The 19,932-nt window shown below is 48.2% G+C and overlaps 1 protein-coding gene across 1 annotated transcript in view; it reads left to right on the forward strand.

The window, feature by feature from the left end:
* The window catches only part of LOC128826933 (uncharacterized), a 377,153-nt gene that overhangs the window by 242,442 nt on the left and 114,779 nt on the right, over positions 1 to 19,932 (forward strand). Inside the window, exons 33-34 of the mRNA XM_054010510.1 lie at positions 14,694 to 15,289; positions 19,239 to 19,809. Of these exons, the coding sequence (XP_053866485.1) occupies positions 14,694 to 15,289; positions 19,239 to 19,809 (1,167 nt within the window). The remainder of the gene's footprint in view (positions 1 to 14,693; positions 15,290 to 19,238; positions 19,810 to 19,932) is intronic.

A 19,932-nucleotide genomic window follows, 5' to 3' on the forward strand; every position in this document is an offset into this window, starting at 1 on the left:
CTATGTTTGGGGCTAATGTCAGCAACTGGGACGTGGGTGGTCAGAGGTACTGGCTGAAGCAGTGGCAGTCAGGGCTAGTAGCCAGATCTGGAGTCAGGAACCAGGAGTCAGAGACAAGGGTCAAAACAACCCCCCCGGGAATTGCATCACTCGCCAATGGCTCCAACTGACACAGCCCCTTCCCCCACAGGAGCCACTCCCGAACGGCTCTATCCGACATGGCCCTCCCTGGAGCTCCTCCTTAATGGCTCTATTCGACGCGGCCCTCCCCAGACCTGCTCCCTAATGACTATGACCAACGCAGCCCTCAACCCTGCAGGCACTGCTCCCTAACAGCTCTAACGCACACGCTAGGGTTGCCAGGCGTCTGGTTTGCAATCTGAACACCTAGTCGAAAAGGGACCCTGGTGGCTCTGGTCAGCACAGCTGACTGGACTGCTAAAAGTCCGGTTGGCCACAGGCAGGCACCATGGCCAGCTCAGCGCAGCTCCCGGGAAGCAGCCGCCATGTTCCTCCAGCTCCTACACAGAGGGGCAGCAAGGGGGGGTCCGTGCACTGTCCTCCCCTGCAGGCACCGCCCCGAGCACCAGCTCTCCAGCTGCCATTGGCTGGGAACTGTGGCCAATGGAAGCTGCGAGGGCAGGGCCTGCGGGTGGGAACAGTGCACGGAGCCCCCTGGCCTGCAGGTGGAGGCAGCACACGGAGCCCCGTGACATGCCGCCACTTCCCAGGTGTGACGCGGACTTCCTCCATCCCTGCGAAATGCCGGGGACACCTGAGGTCAGCGCCGCATGAAGCCCATACACCACAACCCCTCCTGCATCCCAATCCCCTGCCCCAGCCTGGAGCCCCCTCCCGCACTCTGAACCCCTCATTTCTGGCCCCAGCCCAGAGCCCGTACCTCCTCCCACACTCCAAATCCCTGGCCCAGCCCGGAGCCTTCTACCACACTCCAAACCCCTCGGCCCCACACCCCAACCCAGATCTGCCTCCTGCACCCCAAACCCCTCATCCCTGGCTCCACCCCAGAATCCGCACTGCTAGATGGAGCCCTCACCCTCTCTTGCACCCCAGCCCCCTGCCCCAGCCCAGAGTCCCCTCCCACACTCCGAACCCCTGTGCCCCAGCCCGGAGCCCCCTCCTGCACCCCAAATCCCTCATCTCCAGTATTACATTCTATACCTTGGGGGAGCATACTGTAATCCCCATATTCCTCATTTTCATATAATTGTGATCTTACCTTACTAGGCACGCTTTATATGTATCAGGGGAAAGGTCATGATCTGCTGAAAGTCATTTCTCTATCCATAGATGTGTATCATTAATGCATATGAAGTTATGAGAATTGTGTTGTATGGTGGTCACTGAAACGTGCTGTAAGTTGGGGAATCAGCCACATATTAGCTCCACATAGGCAACAGCAAGGAAAGTAACCAATGCCTGGGCAGGTGTCAATCAACCCATCAACAGCCATTGTCCAGCAAGGGAGCTACAATGCAATGACTCACCTGTATGAGGCCATACAAGGGAAATTGCTCAGCCTTGCTTGGAGAGACTCAGCAATGCTCCCCAGACATGCCTGGACTTGTGCTCCCCAAACACATGGACTGAGGGTATAAAACAGACAGAGTGGACACACACTGGGCCCTTTTCCTGCCCCCACCTTCCCTTCAAGCACCTAAGACACTGAGAAGAATACAAGACTCTAACAGAGGAGATAGGCCCAGGTTTAAGGAACAAACCTGTATACTAAAGACTGCAATATCCAGTGGGGTGAGAAAAACTGCTTAATCTGGATGCTGCCCAGTCTAATAGAGTTGAGAGTTTAGACTGCGTGCTTATATTTTATTTTGGTAACCACTCTGACTTTTTGCCTATCACTTAATATCACTTAAAATCTACCTCTGTAGTTAATAAATTTTGTTTGTTTATTCTACCTGAAGCAGTGCGTTTGGTCTGAAGCATGTCAGAGACTCTCCTTGGGATAACAAGCCTGATACATATCAATTTCTTTGTTAAATTGACGAACTCGTATAAGCTTGCAGCATCCAGTGGGCATAACTGGACACTGGAAGACGGAGGTTCCTAGGGTTGTGTGTGGGACCGGAGATATTGGCTAGTGTCATTCGGTTGCACAATCATAGAATCATAGACTTTAAGGTCAGAAGGGACCATTATTGTTCATGTAGTCAGACCTCCTGCACAACGCAGGCCACAGAATCTCACCCACCCACTCCTGTATCAAACCTGTGTCTGAGCCATTGAAGCCCTCAAATCATGGTTTAAAGACTTCAAGGTGCAGAGAATCTTCCAGCAAGTGACTGTGCCCCATGCTGCAGCAGAAGGTGAAAAACCCCCAGGGCCTCTGCCAATCTGCCGTGGAGGAAAATTCCTTCCCGACCCCAAATATGGCAATCAGCTAAACCCCGAGCATGTGGGCAAGATTCACCAGCCAGACACCCAGGAAAGAATTCTCTGTAGTAACTCAGATCCCACCCCATCTAACATCCCATCACAAGCAATTGGGCATATTTACCACTAATAGTCAAAGACCAATTAATTGCCAAAATTAGGCTATCCCATTATACCGTCCCCTCTATAAACTTATCAAGCTTAGTCTTGAAGCCAGATATGTCTTTTGCCTCCACTACTCCCCTTGGAAGGCTGTTCTAGAACTTTACTCCTCTGATGGTTAGAAACCTTCATCTAATTTCAAGACTAAACTTCCTGATGGCCAGTTCATATCCATTTGTTCTTGTGTCCACATTGGTACTGAGCTTAAATAATTCCTCTCCCTCCCGGGTATTTATTCCTCTCATATATTTATAGAGAGCAATCATATCTCCCCTCAGCCTTCTTTTGAGTCTCCGTTTATAAAACAGGTTTTCCTTAGATTATCCTAGTACCCCTTCTCTGTACCTGTTTCAGTTTGAATTCATCCTTCTTAAACATGGGAGACCAGAACTGCACACAATGTGCCAGATGAGGTCTCATCAGTGCCTTGTATAATGGTACTAACACCTCCTTATCTCTACTGGAAATACCTCACCTGATGCATCCCAAGACCGCATTAGCTTTTTTCACAGCCATATCACATTGGCAGCTCATAGTCCTCCTGTGATCAACTAATACTCCGAGGTCCTTCTCCTCCTCTGCTGCTTCCAACTGATGCGTCCCCAGCTTATAACAGTAATTCTTGTTATTAATCCCTAAATGCATGACCTTGCACTTTTCACTATTAAATTTCATCCTATTACTATTACTCCAGTTTACAAGGTCATCCAGATCTTCCTGTATGATATTCTGGTCCTTCTCTGTATTGGCAATACCTCCCAGCTTTGTGTCATCCACAAACTTTATTAGCACATTCCCACTTTTTGTGCCAAGGTCAGTAATAAAAAGATTAAATAAGATTGGTCCCAAAACTGGTCCCTGAGGAACTCCACTAGTAACCTCCCTCCAACCTGACAGTTCACCTTTCAGTACGACCCGTTGTAGTCTCCCCTTTAACCAGTTTCTTATCCACCTTTCAATTTTCATATTGATCCCCATCTTTTCCAATTTAGCTAATAATTCCCCATGTGGAACCGTATCAAATGCCTTACTGAAATCGAGGTAAATTAGATCCACTGCGTTTCCTTTGTCTAAAAAATCTGTTACCTTCTCAAAGAAGGAGATCAGGTTGGTTTGGCATGATATACCTTTTGTAAAACCATGCAGTATTTTGTCCAATTACCATTGACCTCAATGTCCTTAACTACTTTCTTCTTCAAAAATTTTTCCAAGACCTTGCATACTACAGATGTCAAACTAACAGGCCTGTAGTTGCCCAGATCACTTTTTTCCCCTTTCTTAAAGATAGGAACTATGTTAGCAATTCTCCAGTCATACGGTACAACCCCTGAGTTTACAGATTCATTAAAAATTCTTGCTAATTGGCTTGCAATTTCATGTGCCAGTTCCTTTAATATTCTTGGATGAAGATTATCTGGGGCCTCCGATTTAGTCCCATTAAGCTGTTCGAGTTTGGCTTCCACCTCGGATGTGGTAATATCTACCTCCATAGCCTCATTCCCATTTGTCATCCTACCATTATCCCTAAACTCCTTATTAGCCTCATTAAACCAAGGAGCAGTTTACATGCCAGAGGTTGTGCATGAACAGCCCAGGAGTGGGGGTTCTCACAGCAGAGCAGAGTAAGGCTGGCTCCCAGAGTCAAGGATTGGAGTGACTTAGCAGATCACCAGTCCGGATATCACCAGGGGAACATCACACCCGGACCCAACCCAGAGCCCGCATCCCCAGCCACAGCATTCACCCCCTCCTGCTCCCGAACCCCCTGCCCCAGCCCGATGAAAATCAGTCAGTGAGCAAGGATGGGAGAGAGCAAGTGACAGAGGGAGGGAGGATGGAGTGAATGGAGGAGGGGTTTCAGAGGGGGGTGGGGCCTCAGAGCAGGGAGCAGAGCAAGGGTGTTCAGTTTTCTACAATTAGAAAGTTGGCAACCCGAGATGTGGCTCCCTCCCCTGCGGGAGCCGCTCCCTAATGGCTCTAGGTGACAGCTCCCTCCCTGTAGCCACTTCCTAATGGCTCTAACTGATGCGGCCCCCTCGCCCTCAAAATTCCAACCTTTGAACTGTTTACAGTGTCGTGGTCGCCATGCTGGTCCCAGGGTGTTAGAGAGACAAGGTGGGAGATGTAATGTCTCTTACTGGACCAACTTCACACATACAGAATGGGAAGAGACTGTCTAGGAAGGAGTACGGCAGAAAGGGATCTAGGGGTTACAGTGGACCACAAGCTAAATATGAGTCAACAGTGTGATGCTGTTGCAAAAAAAGCAAACGTGATTCTTGGATGCATTAACAGGTGTTTTGTGAGCAAGACACGAGAAGTCATTCTTCCGCTCTACTCTGTGCTGGTTAGGCCTCAACTGGATTTCTGAGCACCGCATTTCAAGAAAGATGTGGAGAAATTGGAAAGGGTCCAGAGAAGAGCAACAAGAATGATTAAAGGTCTTGAGAACATGACCTACGAAGGAAGGCTGAAAGAATTGGGTTTGTTTAGTTTGGAAAAGAGAAGACTGAGAAGGGACATGATAGCAGTTTTCAGGTATCTAAAAGGGTGTCATAAGGAGAAGGGAGAAAACTTGTTCCCCCTAGCCTCTAAGGATAGAACAAGAAACAATGGGCTTAAACTGCAGCAAGGGAGGTTTAGGTTAGACATTAGAAAAAGGTTCCTAACTGTCAGGTGGTTAAACACTGGAATAAATTGCCTAGGGAGGTTGTGGAATCTCCATCTCTTAAGAGTAGGTTAGATAAATGTCCATCAGGGATGGTCTAGACAGTATTTGGTCCTGCCATGAGGGCAGGGGACTGGACTCGATGACCTCTCAAGGTCCCTTCCAGTCCTAGAATCTATGAATCTATGAAAAAGACAAGTCTTCCAGCTACCCAGAGCCCTTCTTCAGGTCTGGGAAGGGATCTCATGGCTGGTTTATGCTAGAGAATTAAATTGACCCAGATATGTTGCTCAGGGGCACATAGGCACCAAATTTTGGTTCCCAGGGGGTGCTCCAAACACTCTATACCCCTTCCCCCAAGCCCCTACCCCCTCTGCAACTCTTTCCACCCCTGCTCCTCCCCCTCCCCCACCAGTGCCTCCTGCACACCGCAGAACAGCTGATCTTGGTGGGCAGGAGACACTGGGAAGGTGGGGAAGGAGCTGATACACAGGGCTGCTAGTGGGTGCTCAGCACCCACTATTTCTTTTTCATGTGTACTCCAGCCAGGGCCGGCTCCAGGCACCACCTTGGCAAGCAGGTGCTTGGGGCGGCCACTCCGGAGAGGGGCGGCACATCCAGCTATTCGGCAGTAATTTGGCAGATGGTCCCTCACTCCCGCTCGGAGCGAAGGACCTCCCGCCGAATTGCTGCCGCAGATCGCGATCACAGCTTTTTTTTTTTTTTTTTGGGTTGCTTGGGGTGGCAAAAACCCTGGAGCCAGTCTTGGCTCCAGCCCCAGAGCACCCACGGAGTCAGCGCCTATTCAGGGGCATGAAAAATCCACATTCTGAGCAATGTAGTTAAGCCATCATAAGGGCTTGTCTACACTGACAGAGCTGCACCAGTGCAGCTGCACAGCTGTAGCGCCTAGTGATGATGCTACCTAGGCTGACAGGACAGGTTCTCTTGTTGGGGTAGGTACTCCACCCAGTCTACAATGCAAAGCCATTGATCTCAACCTAACTATTTAAGTGTCTACAGTGAAATTTTGCTCCTGTTGACATAACTGTCCCTGCTACATCGACTTAATAACTCCACCTCCATGAGAGCTGTAGCGTCAATGTCAATGTAGTTAGGTCGACGCCATATCAATGTAGGTTCTGCATTGATTACATGGACTGTTACTGGTTTTGAGAAGCCATCCCACAATGCTCCACACTGACAGTCCTAGTGAGGATGCACATCGCAGACACAAGGAGCAAAGAGTAGACATGCACAAGCGATGTAATCACTGAGGTGGCTTTATGCTGACATAAATCAGGTCAACTTAATTTTGTAGTGTAGCCATGCCCTGATGGGTGGTACCTATGTCAATAGGAGATGCCCTCCTGTCAACATAGCGCTACCTGCACCGGGGGATAGGTCAATATAACTGCGTTGCTCAGGGGTGTGGATTTTCCACAGCTGCGGCTTTCCAAATGTAGACGAGCCTTCAGAGTGTCATAGCTAAATACAAGGTAGAACGGATTGTTTAGCATAAGTGGTTAAACTCACTGACATCATAGGACACAAAGGGTGGGTTATTGAGTTACAGATTGTTGTAATAATCTATAAATCCAGTGTCTTTATTAAAACCATGATTTTGACTGTGCAGGAAAGTTAAGAATTTAGGATCCCAGTCTCGACTTTTGAAAGTGTGGTTCCATTATTAAACAACTTTCAAAACATTGAAATCCTCCAAAAAGAATTACATTTCTCCACCCAGCTCTATTTAATATGATGTTTTAAAGAAATTCTGGTTCAGATTTGGGTCCAGATTCACTGAGAGATTTGGGTCCAGGTTGCACCCCTTGCTAATCTGAGTAGGGGCCACTTTGCAAATGGCAGACTGTTGCACTCATTTGTGACCTTTCCCCTTTCTTTCTCACCATGAAGGTGAATAACACCAGGGCCCACTTACCCATCTCCCTGAACAACGGGGCCCTTCGACTCTATCAGAGCGGCACCTCCCTCGTCCTCCGCACCGACTTCAACCTCAGAGTGTCCTATGACTGGAACAACCACCTGAGGATCACCGTCCCTAATGACTTCTCTGAGAGCCTGTGCGGCCTGTGCGGCAACTGTAACGGGGACCCTTCCGATGACTTCCGGACCCCGGACGGGGACCTGGCTCCCAGTGTCACCGCCCTGGGGAAAAGCTGGGCGGTGGAAGATGAGGATCAGTTTTGCTGGCACGATTGCATTGGAGGTTGCAGGCCCTGTGCCGCCAGCATCACCAGAAAGTACAAGGAGGAGGCCTCGTGCGGCCTTATAACCAAGGTCTCAGATGGGCCCTTCAGCCAGTGCCACACCAAGGTGGATCCTACAGTCTACTTGGACAACTGCGTGTATGATCTATGCCAGAACAACGGCTACAGGATGGCCCTGTGTGAGGCCCTGAAGACCTACGCGGACACCTGCCAGCTGGAGGGGGTCAGGATTGGGGAATGGAGGCAGCTGGCCAGATGCCGTGAGTACAGATTTGTATGCCAAGGTCTACAGTCTGCTGGTTAGACCGGGGATCCTGGGAAACTCAGCACTCTTGAGTTTTAGCCCTGGTTTTGGGAGGGGGCATGATCGAGTGGCTTGGGATTGACCAGTGATTGGGAAATAAGGACTCCTAGATTCTATTGTACCCACAGTATTTGTCTGTCAGTGGTATTGCTAAGGTACCTGTCACTTTGAGAATCTAACGCCCACTGATAACTCATGGATGGTTGGGGTAAAATGACGCCAGTTTTTAAGTTACTCTTCCTATAATGGACTTGATCCTGTAAGGTGCTAATTACTTCCTGCAGTGTGCTGAGCACCCTCACCTCCTGCTCAGGTCACTGGGATTCGAGGGCTCTCAGAGCCCCACAAGATACATCCCCCTCTGCCTATTTTAAACACTGTTTTTGCTTGGAGAGAACTTGCTGCTAAATCTGTGGGTCCTTCACTCCCCAGCCATGGAGTGCCCTCTGGAGAACAGCCAGTACCAGCTCTGTGGAACAGCCTGCCCAGCCACGTGTGTGGACCAGTCAGCCCCCAGCAGCTGCCAAGACCCCTGCGTAGAAAACTGCCAATGCAAGGATGGTTTTGTGCTGAGCCAGGGCAAATGCATACCCAAGAGCAGCTGTGGGTGCCTATTCGAGGGGCGCCCCTATGCCCCCAACGAAAGCTTCTGGGTCGATGAGGCATGTGGGACACGGTGCATATGCAATGCAACCACTAAACAAGTCGAATGCGTGGCCGTCACGTGCAAACAGTCGGAGAGGTGCGGGCTAGTGAACGGCGTATGGGGCTGTTACCCCTCCAGCTATGCCACCTGCTCTGTGACAAGGAATCTGCACTACACCACCTTTGATGGACAGAGATACGACTTCCAAGGCACCTGCCGCTATCAGCTCGCGGCTCTGTGCAAGAAGGCAGAGGGACTGGTGGACTTTGAAGTCTACTTTCAGGAGAACAATACCGCTCCTGTACAGATCAAGGTGTATCAGACCAACCTCAGGGTCAGCAATCCATTCCCTGGGAAAGTCCTGGTGAGTTTCTTAAATTGTCTCTAATCTCTCTAAAACTTTTGCGGAAAGTCACCTGTGTGATCCAGAAAAGTTTCAGATGGTGCATGGATGGATTTTGAAATATAGGGTGAATTGTAACCACATTCTTCTATAAACAGGGAGCCAATGGAGATATTTAAGGATTGGGGTGATGTGGTTACACTTTGGATATGTGAGAAGGTGTCTGAATCATAGAATCGTAGGGCTGGAAAGTACCTCGAGAGGTCATCTAGTCAAGTCCCCGGCACTCATGGCAGGATTAAGTATTATGTAGACCATCCCTGACAGGTGTTTGTCTAACCTGCTCTTAAAAATCTCCAATGATGGAAATTCCACAACCTCCCTAAGCAATTTATTCAAGTGATTAACAATCCTGAGAGTTAGGAAGTTTTTCTTAACGTCCAACCTAAACCTCCCTTGCTGCAATTTAAGCTCATTGCTTTTTGTCCTATCCTCCGAGGTAACAACCTTTTAGGTATTTGAACAAGAAGTCCGGTGGCACCTTAAAGACTAACAGATTTATATGGGCATAAGCTTTCGTGAGTAAAAAAACCCTCACTTCTTCAGATGCATGGAGTAAAAGTCACAGATGCAGGCATTATATAATGACACATGAAGAGAAGAGATACCCTTACAAGAGGAGAACCAGTGTTGACAGGGCCAATTCGATCATGGTTGATGTAGTCCACTCCCAACAATAGATGAGGAAGTGTCAATTCTAGGAGAGGCAAAGCGGCTTTTGTAATGAGCCAGCCACTCCCAGTTCCTATTCAAGCCCAAATTAATGGTGTTAAACTTGCAAATGAATTTTAGTTCTGCTGTTTCTCTTTGAAGTCTGTTTCTGACTTTTTTTGTTCAAGAATAGTTACTTTTAAACCTGTTATAGAATGTCCAGGGAGATTGAAGTGTTCAACTGAGTCCTAATCAGCGCAGAGTAGAGCAGAAGAATTACTTCTTGTGTCTTGCTTAAAACACTCTTGGTAATACATCCCAGAATGATGGTTGCTTTTTCTGCCACAGTGTTACACTGTTCAATCATATTTAGCTTGTGATCCATTGTGACCCCCAAATCCCTTTCTACAGTACTCCTTCCTAGGCAGTCATTTCCCATTTGTATGTGTGCAACTGACTGTTGTTTCCTAAATGGAGTACTTTGCATTTGTTACTCCTGGGGAAATATCTGTCTAGCATAATTTTGTATTTTCCCACATAAAAAACATTTTGCATAAGAAGGTCTGCAGTTCTGCCTTTTGCCCACCAGAGGCCGCTGTGGCAGAAAAACAAATGTATTTTATGTGGGAAAATACTAAATTCTATGCCCAGTGATGCAGAATTCCCCTATGAGCAGCACCTTGCCCGTGGAGGCAGTTTAGGACAGAGTGGGGCACACAGGGCTGCTGGGGCGGGGGGTGTCACAGACTGGGGTTCAGAATGACGTGTAGGGGGACAGACTGGAGCATGGGCTCAGGAGCTAGTTGGGTGACAGCGTTGAGCCTGGGGATGGGGGAGAAGGGCTGCAGAGACCCATGGGGATGAGGGGTGCGGGGACAGGGGCAAACATGCCTGACTGAATGGCAGAGGCTTGGGGTTATCCAGGGTCTTCACGGGGGAGGTTTCCCAACAACCTAACAATCCCACCCCCACACAGAGAAACCTCCCATCCATACCCAACACCCTCCAGGGTCACTCCTAGGCTCCTTCTCTCTCCCTCAGGTCCTTCGTTACCCCTGATTCCCCAAGCCTTTGCCCTGCTTCTGACAAGTGCAGGAAATACAGTTCTGTATTGTAATTTAAATGAATTACACAAAGTTTTGTATGAATATGCCTAGTAAGGAATTATTTGTCAAAAATAACTTTACCAAATTCTTTTTTTTTTTAATTTTTTTTGGTCTGTATTGTTACAGACATACTTACTGACAGATATTTTTAAATAAATTACCAAAATAATTGAAACTGGCATGATTATATTGTGTTATTTTGCAGAATTTTCAAACATTGTGTGCAAAATTTTTAATTTTGGGGGGCAGAAATTATAATTTTGGAGCACAAAATTCCCCCAGGAGTAATTTGTCCTTATTGAATTTCATCCTATTTACTTCAAACCATTTCTCCAGTTTGTCCAGATCATTTTGAATTTTAATCCTATCCTCCAAAGCACTTTCAAACTCTCCCAGCTTGGTATTGTCCACAAACTTTATAAGTGTCCTCTCTATGCCATTATCTAAATCAGTGATGAGATATTGAATAGAACCAGACCCCAAATGGATCCTTGTAGGATCCCCCTTGATATGCCCTTCCAGCTTGACTGTGATCCACTGATAACTATTCTCGGGAACGGTCTTCCTGCCAGTTATGTACCCCCCTTATAGTAGCTCCATCTAGGTTGTGTTTCCCTAGTTTGTTTATGAGAAGGTCATGCAAGACAGTATCAAAAGCCTTACTAAATTCAAGATATACCACATCTACCTCTTCCCTTCCATCCACAAGTGTCCACACTGTCAGAGTGTGCTCTCACCCCCAATGGGGCACTCCTTGTGGCCGTGGCTTGGAATTAGCTCTGCCTTTCTGAAGCCCCTTCCTGCGAGTGCTCACGCTATGACATTCTCTCTCTACCCGGACTCGAGGGCTCCCTCCTTGTGGCTTGGCCCTCCGGCTAGGCCACTGTAGTTTCTCCTTTCTGGGAGGTTTGTGTACCAAGTTTCCCCTACTGTCCCAGGCAGTCTCCCAATTCACTGCCCCTCAATGGTGCCACATCCCCAGTGGCTGGTAGGGGAACGTGGGCTCACCCTCAACTTTGGGCTCCAGCCCAGGGACCCTAAAACCAGCAGCTAACGTCCATCCTGTCCCATGCCTTGTTTCTGTTTCCTTGGATTGCTTCCTATGTTGCCTCTGTCAGTCTCCATCTCCACCCTTCCCCGGGTACACCCTTCCCTACTGGCCAAGCCTCACCTCTCCCTAGCCTCAGAGAGTGACTGCAGACCTCCTCCCTGCAGCCCCCTTCTGCCCTAAGCTACCTTGCTTTATACCAATGCCACCTGTTCCTGTTCAGGTGAGCTTCACCCTTTAATTAGTTCTCATTGCTCCCTGGCTCCTCCTCCAGGTGCATCTGAGGTAGTTAATTGGCCAGTCTAGCCACCTTAACCCTTTCAGGGGCAGGTGTGGGGTGAGCACTCCCTCACAGTGTCAATAGCATCCAGCAGAGGTGGGAACATGGGGAGCTGGGGCTCAAGTAGAACAGAGAGGAGGGAACTGCAATAGCTAATGCCAGGGGAAATTCAAGTTTGGGTAGAGCTGGGATTCAGGCAAGCTGTAGGGAAGGAAGCAGGCCGGACTGGATGATTATTTGAACAGAGGAGGCTTATTATTGTAATCATGGACCAGAGCTCTGTGCTGGGGTGAGAGGTTCCAGCAGAGGCGAGCGCTGTTTCATATCCCATGTGTCTTGCTTTAACAGGTGAACAATGTCCTAATGAATCTTCCCCTCAACCTCATTGATAAGAAAATCTCTGTGTATAGAAATGGCTGGGCCACAGTGATCCAGGCAGACTTTGGCCTCACCGTTACCTTTGCTGGGTGGTCAGGACGCACCACGGTCACTCTGCCAGTGACCTACACGGGAGCCGTGTGTGGTCTGTGTGGCAACTTCAACAGTGACAGGGAGGACGACATGCTCATGAGGGATGGCACACTGGCACCAAACCCCACCAGCTTTGGCCAGAGTTGGAAGGTGGGCGACCTCCCGGGATGCTCTGCAGTAACGATACCACCATGCGCAAGTGTAGAGACTATTGAAAAACAACAACGAGGTAGCAGAGGGCAGTGTGGAATCATCCTCCACAAGAGTGGCCCCTTCAGTGGATGTCACAGCAAAGTGGACCCCAATGGATACTTTGTAGACTGTGTGTATGGGTATTGCATCCTCAGTGGGCGGGAGAGTAACGTCTGCCAGGCCGTTGCTGGCTATGCCGAGGCATGTAAGGAAGTTGGAGCTATGGTGCTTCCCTGGAGGACTACGAAATTCTGCTGTGAGTCCCCTGTGCTCACCACTGCCTGCCCCATGGGGATCACTATTCTAAGTTGGCTGGTAGATGTTGGTTTAAATGCTGAGCTCATCAAGTGATGTAAAACATTTCTTAATTAACAAAGGAGCCCAAAGTATGGGTACAGTACAGGCAGTGGCTGTAGAAGCTGCTCCATCACAGTGCCCTATCAATGTGCTGCACCCCAGACCAGAGGGGCACTGTCTAGTGATAGAATCATAAAAGATTAGGGGTGGAAAAGACCTCAGGTGGTCATCTAGTCCAACCCCTTGCTCAAAGCAGGACCAGCCTCAACTAAATTATCCCAGCCAGGGCTTTGTCAAGCCGAGCCTTAACAGCCTTTATGGATGGAGATTCCACCACCTTCCTAGGTAACCCTTTCTAGAGCTTTACCACCCTCCTAGTGAAATAGTGTTTCTAATATCCAACCTAGATCTCCCCCACTGCAACTTGAGACCATTGCTTCTTGTTCTGTCATTTGCCAGAACTGAGCTGAGCTCCATCCTCTTTGGAACCTCACTTCAGATAGTTGAAGGCTGCTATTAAATCCCACCTCTCTTCTCTTCTGCAGACTAAACAAGCCCAGTTCCCTCAGCCTCTCCTCATAAGTCATGAGTCATGGCCCCAGCTCCCTAATCATTTTCATTCCACTGGACTCTCTCCAATTTGTCCACATCTTTTCTGTATCGGGGGGACCAAAACTGGATGCAATACTCCAGATGAGGTTTCACCATTGCTGAATAGAAGGGACTAATCACTTTCCTTGATCTGCTGGCAATGCTCCGACTAATGCAGCCCAATATGCCCTTAGCCTTCTTGGTAACAAGGACACACGGCTGACTCATATCCAGCTTCTCATCCACTGTAATTCCCAGGTCATTTTCTGTAAAACCGCTGCTTAGCCAGTCGGTCCCGAGCCTGCAGCAGTGCATGGGATTCTTCCGTCCTAAGTGCAGGACTCTGCACTGGTCCTTGTTAAACCTCATCAGATTTCTTTTGGCCCAATCCTCTATAATTTGTCTAGGTCCCTCTGTATCATATCCGTACCCTCCAGCGTATCTACCTTTCCCCCCAGTTTAGTGACATCTGCGAACTTGCTGAAGGTGCAATCTATCCCATCATCCAGAACATTAATAAATATGTTGAACAAAACTGGCCTCAGGACCAACCCCTGGGGCATTCTGCTTGATACCGGCTGCCAACTAGACATCAAGCCTTTGATCACTACCTGTCAAGCCCGACAATCTAACCAGGTTTCTATCCACCTATTGTCCATTCATCCAATCCATACTCTATTTAACTTCCTGGCAGGAATTCTGTGGGAGATGGTATCAAAAGCTTTGATAGAGATGTAGTGGTGCCCTTTATAGCCCATCTAGTCCTTGGCTTATCTGCTGAGACTGGGACATAATTAGAGTTGGGACATGGTGGTGACTCACTAATTGAGATGTCTGTCCACTAGGAACTGGTCTGGGAACCCACCAACTCATCTCCCATAAACAGTCATCTAGGAATGAGTTTTAGGCACTACTGAACTGTATTCAAAACAATAAGCTAGTGGTGAAAAGCTCTTCAGAACACTCCCAGGTCCATGGGCCCTCCACTCCTTACACCTTGACCTTGGTCCAAATTGGAAGCCTAGCCTTAGGGAAGAGATTACCTGTATCCCACTATCTGGTATCTTTGGAGCAACCAGTTAACTATATCTGAAACTGGGTTACAAATGGTGCCTTTTATTCATTAACCAAACCAAGGAAATAGAAAAGTAGGAGCTTAAATGAAATTGCATCGTCTAGTAACGGTTCCTTTTTACAAACTGTCTGAGCTAACTTTTTGTTCTAATTACAGCTCCGTCCTGTCCCCCGAACAGTCACTATGAATTCTGCAGCAGCAGCTGCGATCTGACATGCAGCAACCTCTATGCCCCGGTGCAATGCACGACCCAGTGTAAGGAAGGCTGCGTGTGTGACGAGGGCTTTGTTCTCAGTGGCGACCACTGCGTCCCCATTTCCCAGTGCGGATGCCTCCACAGAGGACTTTACTACCAGGATGAGGAAACCTTCCACCCTAGCGGTTCATGCGAGGAGCAGTGCGTGTGTCAGGCTGGTGGGGAGGTTGTGTGTAAGGCATTCTCCTGCAGCACTGGTGAGGAATGCGGGGTGGTGGACGGTGTCCAGAAATGTCACCCATTTGGATCTGCGACTTGTTCTGCCACTGGCCATCCCCACTACCTCTCTTTCGACGGGATCGCCTTTGACTTCCAAGGCAGCTGCACGTACATCCTGGCCAAGACCTGCACCGATGCCAGTCACCTAACACCATTCACTATCAGCGTAGAGAAAGAAGATTGGGGCTCCAGGAACATGTCCGTGGCCAAGCTGGTATCCATTAAGGTGTATGGGATCACACTCACCCTGCTGCAAAACAAACAGGGGCTCATCATGGTAAGTCCTCCACATTTGCATGGTCAGAGATTTTATTCTATTCTACACAGGTTTATTTGCAGTTTAGCCAACTCCCTAATGCCCCGTCGTGGTAAAGGTTGTGCTGCAGGTGGTCTGCCTCACTTTCCCTCTTGGGCTCCTCAATAGCTCAATAACAAGACAATAACAACTGGCCTCCTTAGGGTCTGAATGATTAAATTAGCAAACATGCAAAATAAAGTTTCAAGTCCATCCATTTTTCTCCATACCAGGTCACTCCGAGTTCTTTCCTGTCTGTAGTCATGCTCCCCAAATTTCAAGTTTCCCTGCTGGAGTCTATTCGCTCCCATCAGCCTCTTGATTCTCTTCTGTTCTCCCTGAGAACTCTCTCTGCAGGGCCAGCCTCCCATCTTCCTCCTCCTGCTCTTATAGGGGAATCAGGTGATTCCTGCTCAGGTGTGCCTCCTTAGTAATCATGGTTGGCTGGCCCACTGGCCTTAAAGGACAAGCCACCCTCTTACAAATTCTTATAACATGCACATCCGTGTAGTATTTGAGCACCTTCCAGCAACACACTAAGTAACTTCACCAACTCTCTCATCCTATCCCCACGAGGAGATGTGCGTGCAGGGGAGAGTTTTATATTGGATTTACTTTTAAAAGGTATAAATGTGCACACACATTGCCTTATATATATATATATATATATATATATATATATATATATATATGTGTGTGTGTGTGTCTCTGTGTGTGTGTGTTAGAGACAACAGGTCTGAGAAACACACCTTGCACTTGGGGCGGAAGTGGTGAGGTTTGTCAGGGTCCTTTGTTCCTGAGGGAGTTCATTCCCCAGTCTCGAACTGGTCACCAGTAAAGCTCCATCTCCTGCACAGGCTAACTTTACCCTTATTGGTCCAGAAGAACGAAGTGGTCACTACGATCTTCATCCTGGAGGTTTAATTGATCTTTTAAAAGGAGTCCGGTGGCACCTTAAAGACTAACAGATTTATTTGGGCATAAGCTTTCGTGGGTAAAAAACCCACTTCTTCAGATGCATTATAGTGAAAGTTACGGATGCAGGCATTATTATATTGACACATGAAGAGAAAGGAGTTACCTCACAAGTGGAGAACCAGTGTTGACAAGGCCAGTACAGTCAGGGTGGATGTAGTTCACTCCCAATAACTGAGGGTGAGGTGTCAATTCCAGGAGAGGTAAAGTTGCTTTTGTGGTGAGCCAGCCACTCCCAGTCCCGATTCAAGTCCAAATTAATAGTGTTAAATTTGCCAATGAATTTTAGTTCTGCAGTTTCTCTATGAAGTCTGTTTCTGAAGTTTTTTTGTTCAAGTTTTTTTAAATCTGTTATAGAATGTCCCGGAAGATTGAAGTGTTCTCCTACTGGCTTTTGTATGTTACCATTCCTGATGTCCGATTTGTGTCCATTTAGTCTTTTACGTAGAGACTGTCTGGGTTTGGCCAATGTACATGGCAGAGGGGTATTGCTGGCACATGATGGCATATATCACATTAGTAGATGTGCAGGTGAATGAGTCCCTGATGGTGTGGCTGATGTGGTTGGGTCCTCTGATGGTGTCGCTAGAGTAGATATGGGGACAGAGTAGGCAACAAGGTTTGTTACAGGGATTGGTTCCTGGGTTAGCGTTTCTGTGATGTGGTGAGTATTTGCTTCAGGTTGGGCGATTGTCTGTAAGCGAGGACTGGCCTGCCTCCCAAGGTCTGTGAGAGTGAGGGATTTCCAGGATAGGTTGTAGATCGTTGATGTTGTGCTGGAGAGTTTTTATCTCTGAGCTGTATGTGATGGCCAGTGGTGTTCTGTTATTTTCCTTGTTGGGCCGGTCCTGTAGTAGGTGACTTCTGGGTACCCATCTCGCTCTGTCAGTCTGTTTCCTCACTTCCCAAGGTGGGTATGGCAGTTTTAAGAATGCTTCAGAATACCGTCAGTAGGTTTCCGGTGTAGGGTGGTGTTTATGTGACCATCACTTATTTGCACTGTAGTGTCCAGAAAGCGGATCTCTTGTGTGGACTGGTCCAGGCTGAGGTGGATGGGGTGGAAATTGTTGAAATCCAGGTGGAATTCTTCAAGGTCCTCCTTCCCGTGGGTCCATATGATGATGATGTCATCAATGTAGCTGTCAGGACTGAGATCCCCACTTTGAACTTTAGGGTACAAATGTAGGGGCCTGCATAAAAACTTCTAAGCTTAATTACCAGCTTAGCTCTGGTTCGGCTGCCACCATTTTCAATGGATTCCCTCCCTGGGAAACCTTGAAAAACCTTCACCAAATCCCTGGTGAAAACAAATCCAACCCCTTGGATTTAAAACAAGGGGAAATTAACCATTCCCCTCCTTCCTCCCACCAACTCCTGGTGAATCAAGATCCAAAACCCCTTTGGATCTAAAACAAGGAAAAAATCAATCAGGTTCTTAAAAAGAAGGTTTTTAATTAAAGAAAAAGGTAAAAATCATCTCTGTAAAATCAGTATGGAAATCAACCTTACAGGGTAATCAAACTTAAAGAGCTCAGAGGACTCCCCTCTAGTCTCAGGTTCAAAGTACAGCAAACAAAGAGAAACACTCTAGTAAAAGGTACATTTACAAGTTGAGAAAAACAAAGGAAAACTAACACGCCTTGCCTGGCTATTTACTTACAAGTTTGAAATAGGAGAGGCTTGTTTAGAAAGATGTGGAGAACCTGGATTGATGTCTGGTCCCTCTCAGTCCCCGAGAACGAACACCGTCCCAAAACAAAGAACACAAACAAAAGCCTTCCCCCCCCCAAGATTTGAAAGTATCTTGTCCCCTTATTGGTCCTTTAGGTCAGATGCCAGCCAGGTTACCTGAGCTTCTTAACCCTTTACAGGGAAAAGGATTTTGGAGTCTCTGGCCAGGAGGGATTTATAGTACTGTACACAGGACAGCTATTACCCTTCCCTTTATAGTTATGACAGTAGCGCAAGTAGAGGAGGGACACTAGGGGATGAGAGCTGAGGAAGCGTTGTTCTAAGTCAGCCATAAAAATGTTGGCATACTGTGGGGTCATGCGGGTACCCATAGCAGTGCCACTGACTTGAAGGTATAAGTTTTCCCCAAATCTGAAATGGTTGTGGGCGAGGAGAGAGTCACAAAGCTCAGCCACTTGGTGTGCCGTGGCCTCATCAGGGATACTGTTCTTGACAGCTTGTAGTCCATCCTCATGTGGAATATTGGTGTAAAGAGCATCTACATCCATGGTGGCCAGGATGGTGTTTTCAGGAAGCTCACAGTGTATTATAATTTTCTCAGGAAGTCGGTGGTGTCTCAAAGAGAGCTAGGAGTGCTGGTAGCGTAGGGTCTGAGGAGAGAGTCCGAATAGCCAGACAATCCTTCTGTAAGAGTGCCAATGCATGACTTGATGGGGCATCGAGGGTGTCCAGGTTTATGGATTTTGGGTAGCAGATAGAATACCCCTGGTTGGGGCTCTGGGGATGTGTCTGAGTAGATTTGTTCCTGTGCTATAGCAGGGAGTTTAACTTGAGCAGATGGTGTAGTTTCTTTTGGCACTCTTCAGTGGGATTGGAGGATAGTGGCCTGTAGAATGTGGGACAAATACAAGATGTGGAAAATTGGTCGAGATAGGAGAAGAAGGCACGGGGTGAAGGAATGAGGTGTCACCAGGGAAATGGGTGTTTAGGAGAGAAGGGGAGATAGACAAGAAGTAGGAGAGTGTTCTGTGTGCAGGAGCTCTCATGAAAAGGAGGTGCAAGCCAACCATGGTTGGAGAAAATAGGGATGGTAAAGAGAGAACAGGGAGGGAAATGGGGTAAAGGGGAGAGGAGAGCAGAGATGTAGACCAGGGTGACAATGTGAAGACCTTGGAAGGGGAGGACAAGTCATCCCAAAGTGAAATCTGGAGTCATTCTGATTTATGCTCCCCCATGCTCACAGGGAATGTTCTCTCTCCTCCAGGTGAACGGAGTGTCCCACAACCTCCCAGTGATTGTGGCTGATGGACGACTTAGAGTGTATCAACATGGCACAAACATTCTGGTGCAAACCAACTTTGGCCTCACTGTGAGCTACGACCTGGTTTACCAGGCCAGGGTCACCATCCCAGAGAGCTACGAGGGCCAGACGTGCGGTCTGTGCGGGAACTACAACGGACAGGAAGATGAGGAGTTTCTGCTCCCTGATGGCAGGACAGCCCCTGATGCAGCAGCATTTGGCTCTGCTTGGGAAGTCCAGATCCCAGGAGCATCCTGTACAGACAGATGTGCTGGAAACAGCTGTCCAGTTTGCGAAGAGAAGAAGGAGGTCTTCAAAGGGCGCAACTACTGTGGGCTGCTCACAGATCCTGATGGCCCCTTCACGGCCTGCCACGGCACGGTCAGCCCCATCGTATATCAGAGCAACTGCCTGTATGATCTGTGCCTGGGCAACGGGGATGCACAGATTCTGTGCCAGAGCATTCACAGCTACGTGACGGCCTGCCAAGAGGCTGGGGTCCCCATCCTGCCCTGGAGGAACACCTCCTTCTGCTGTAAGTGCGCTGATAGTGTAGGAGCTATGGGATGCCCTGGGGAAGGGAGGGGGTCATGTTACTGGGCATCTCATTTCGGGCCTCTGGGCTTCTTCTAGAACTCTTTTGGGTGGGAACCAACAA

The sequence above is a fragment of the Malaclemys terrapin genome, chromosome 21 (assembly GCF_027887155.1).
Source record: "Malaclemys terrapin pileata isolate rMalTer1 chromosome 21, rMalTer1.hap1, whole genome shotgun sequence".
Classification (NCBI taxonomy): Eukaryota; Metazoa; Chordata; order Testudines; family Emydidae; genus Malaclemys; species Malaclemys terrapin.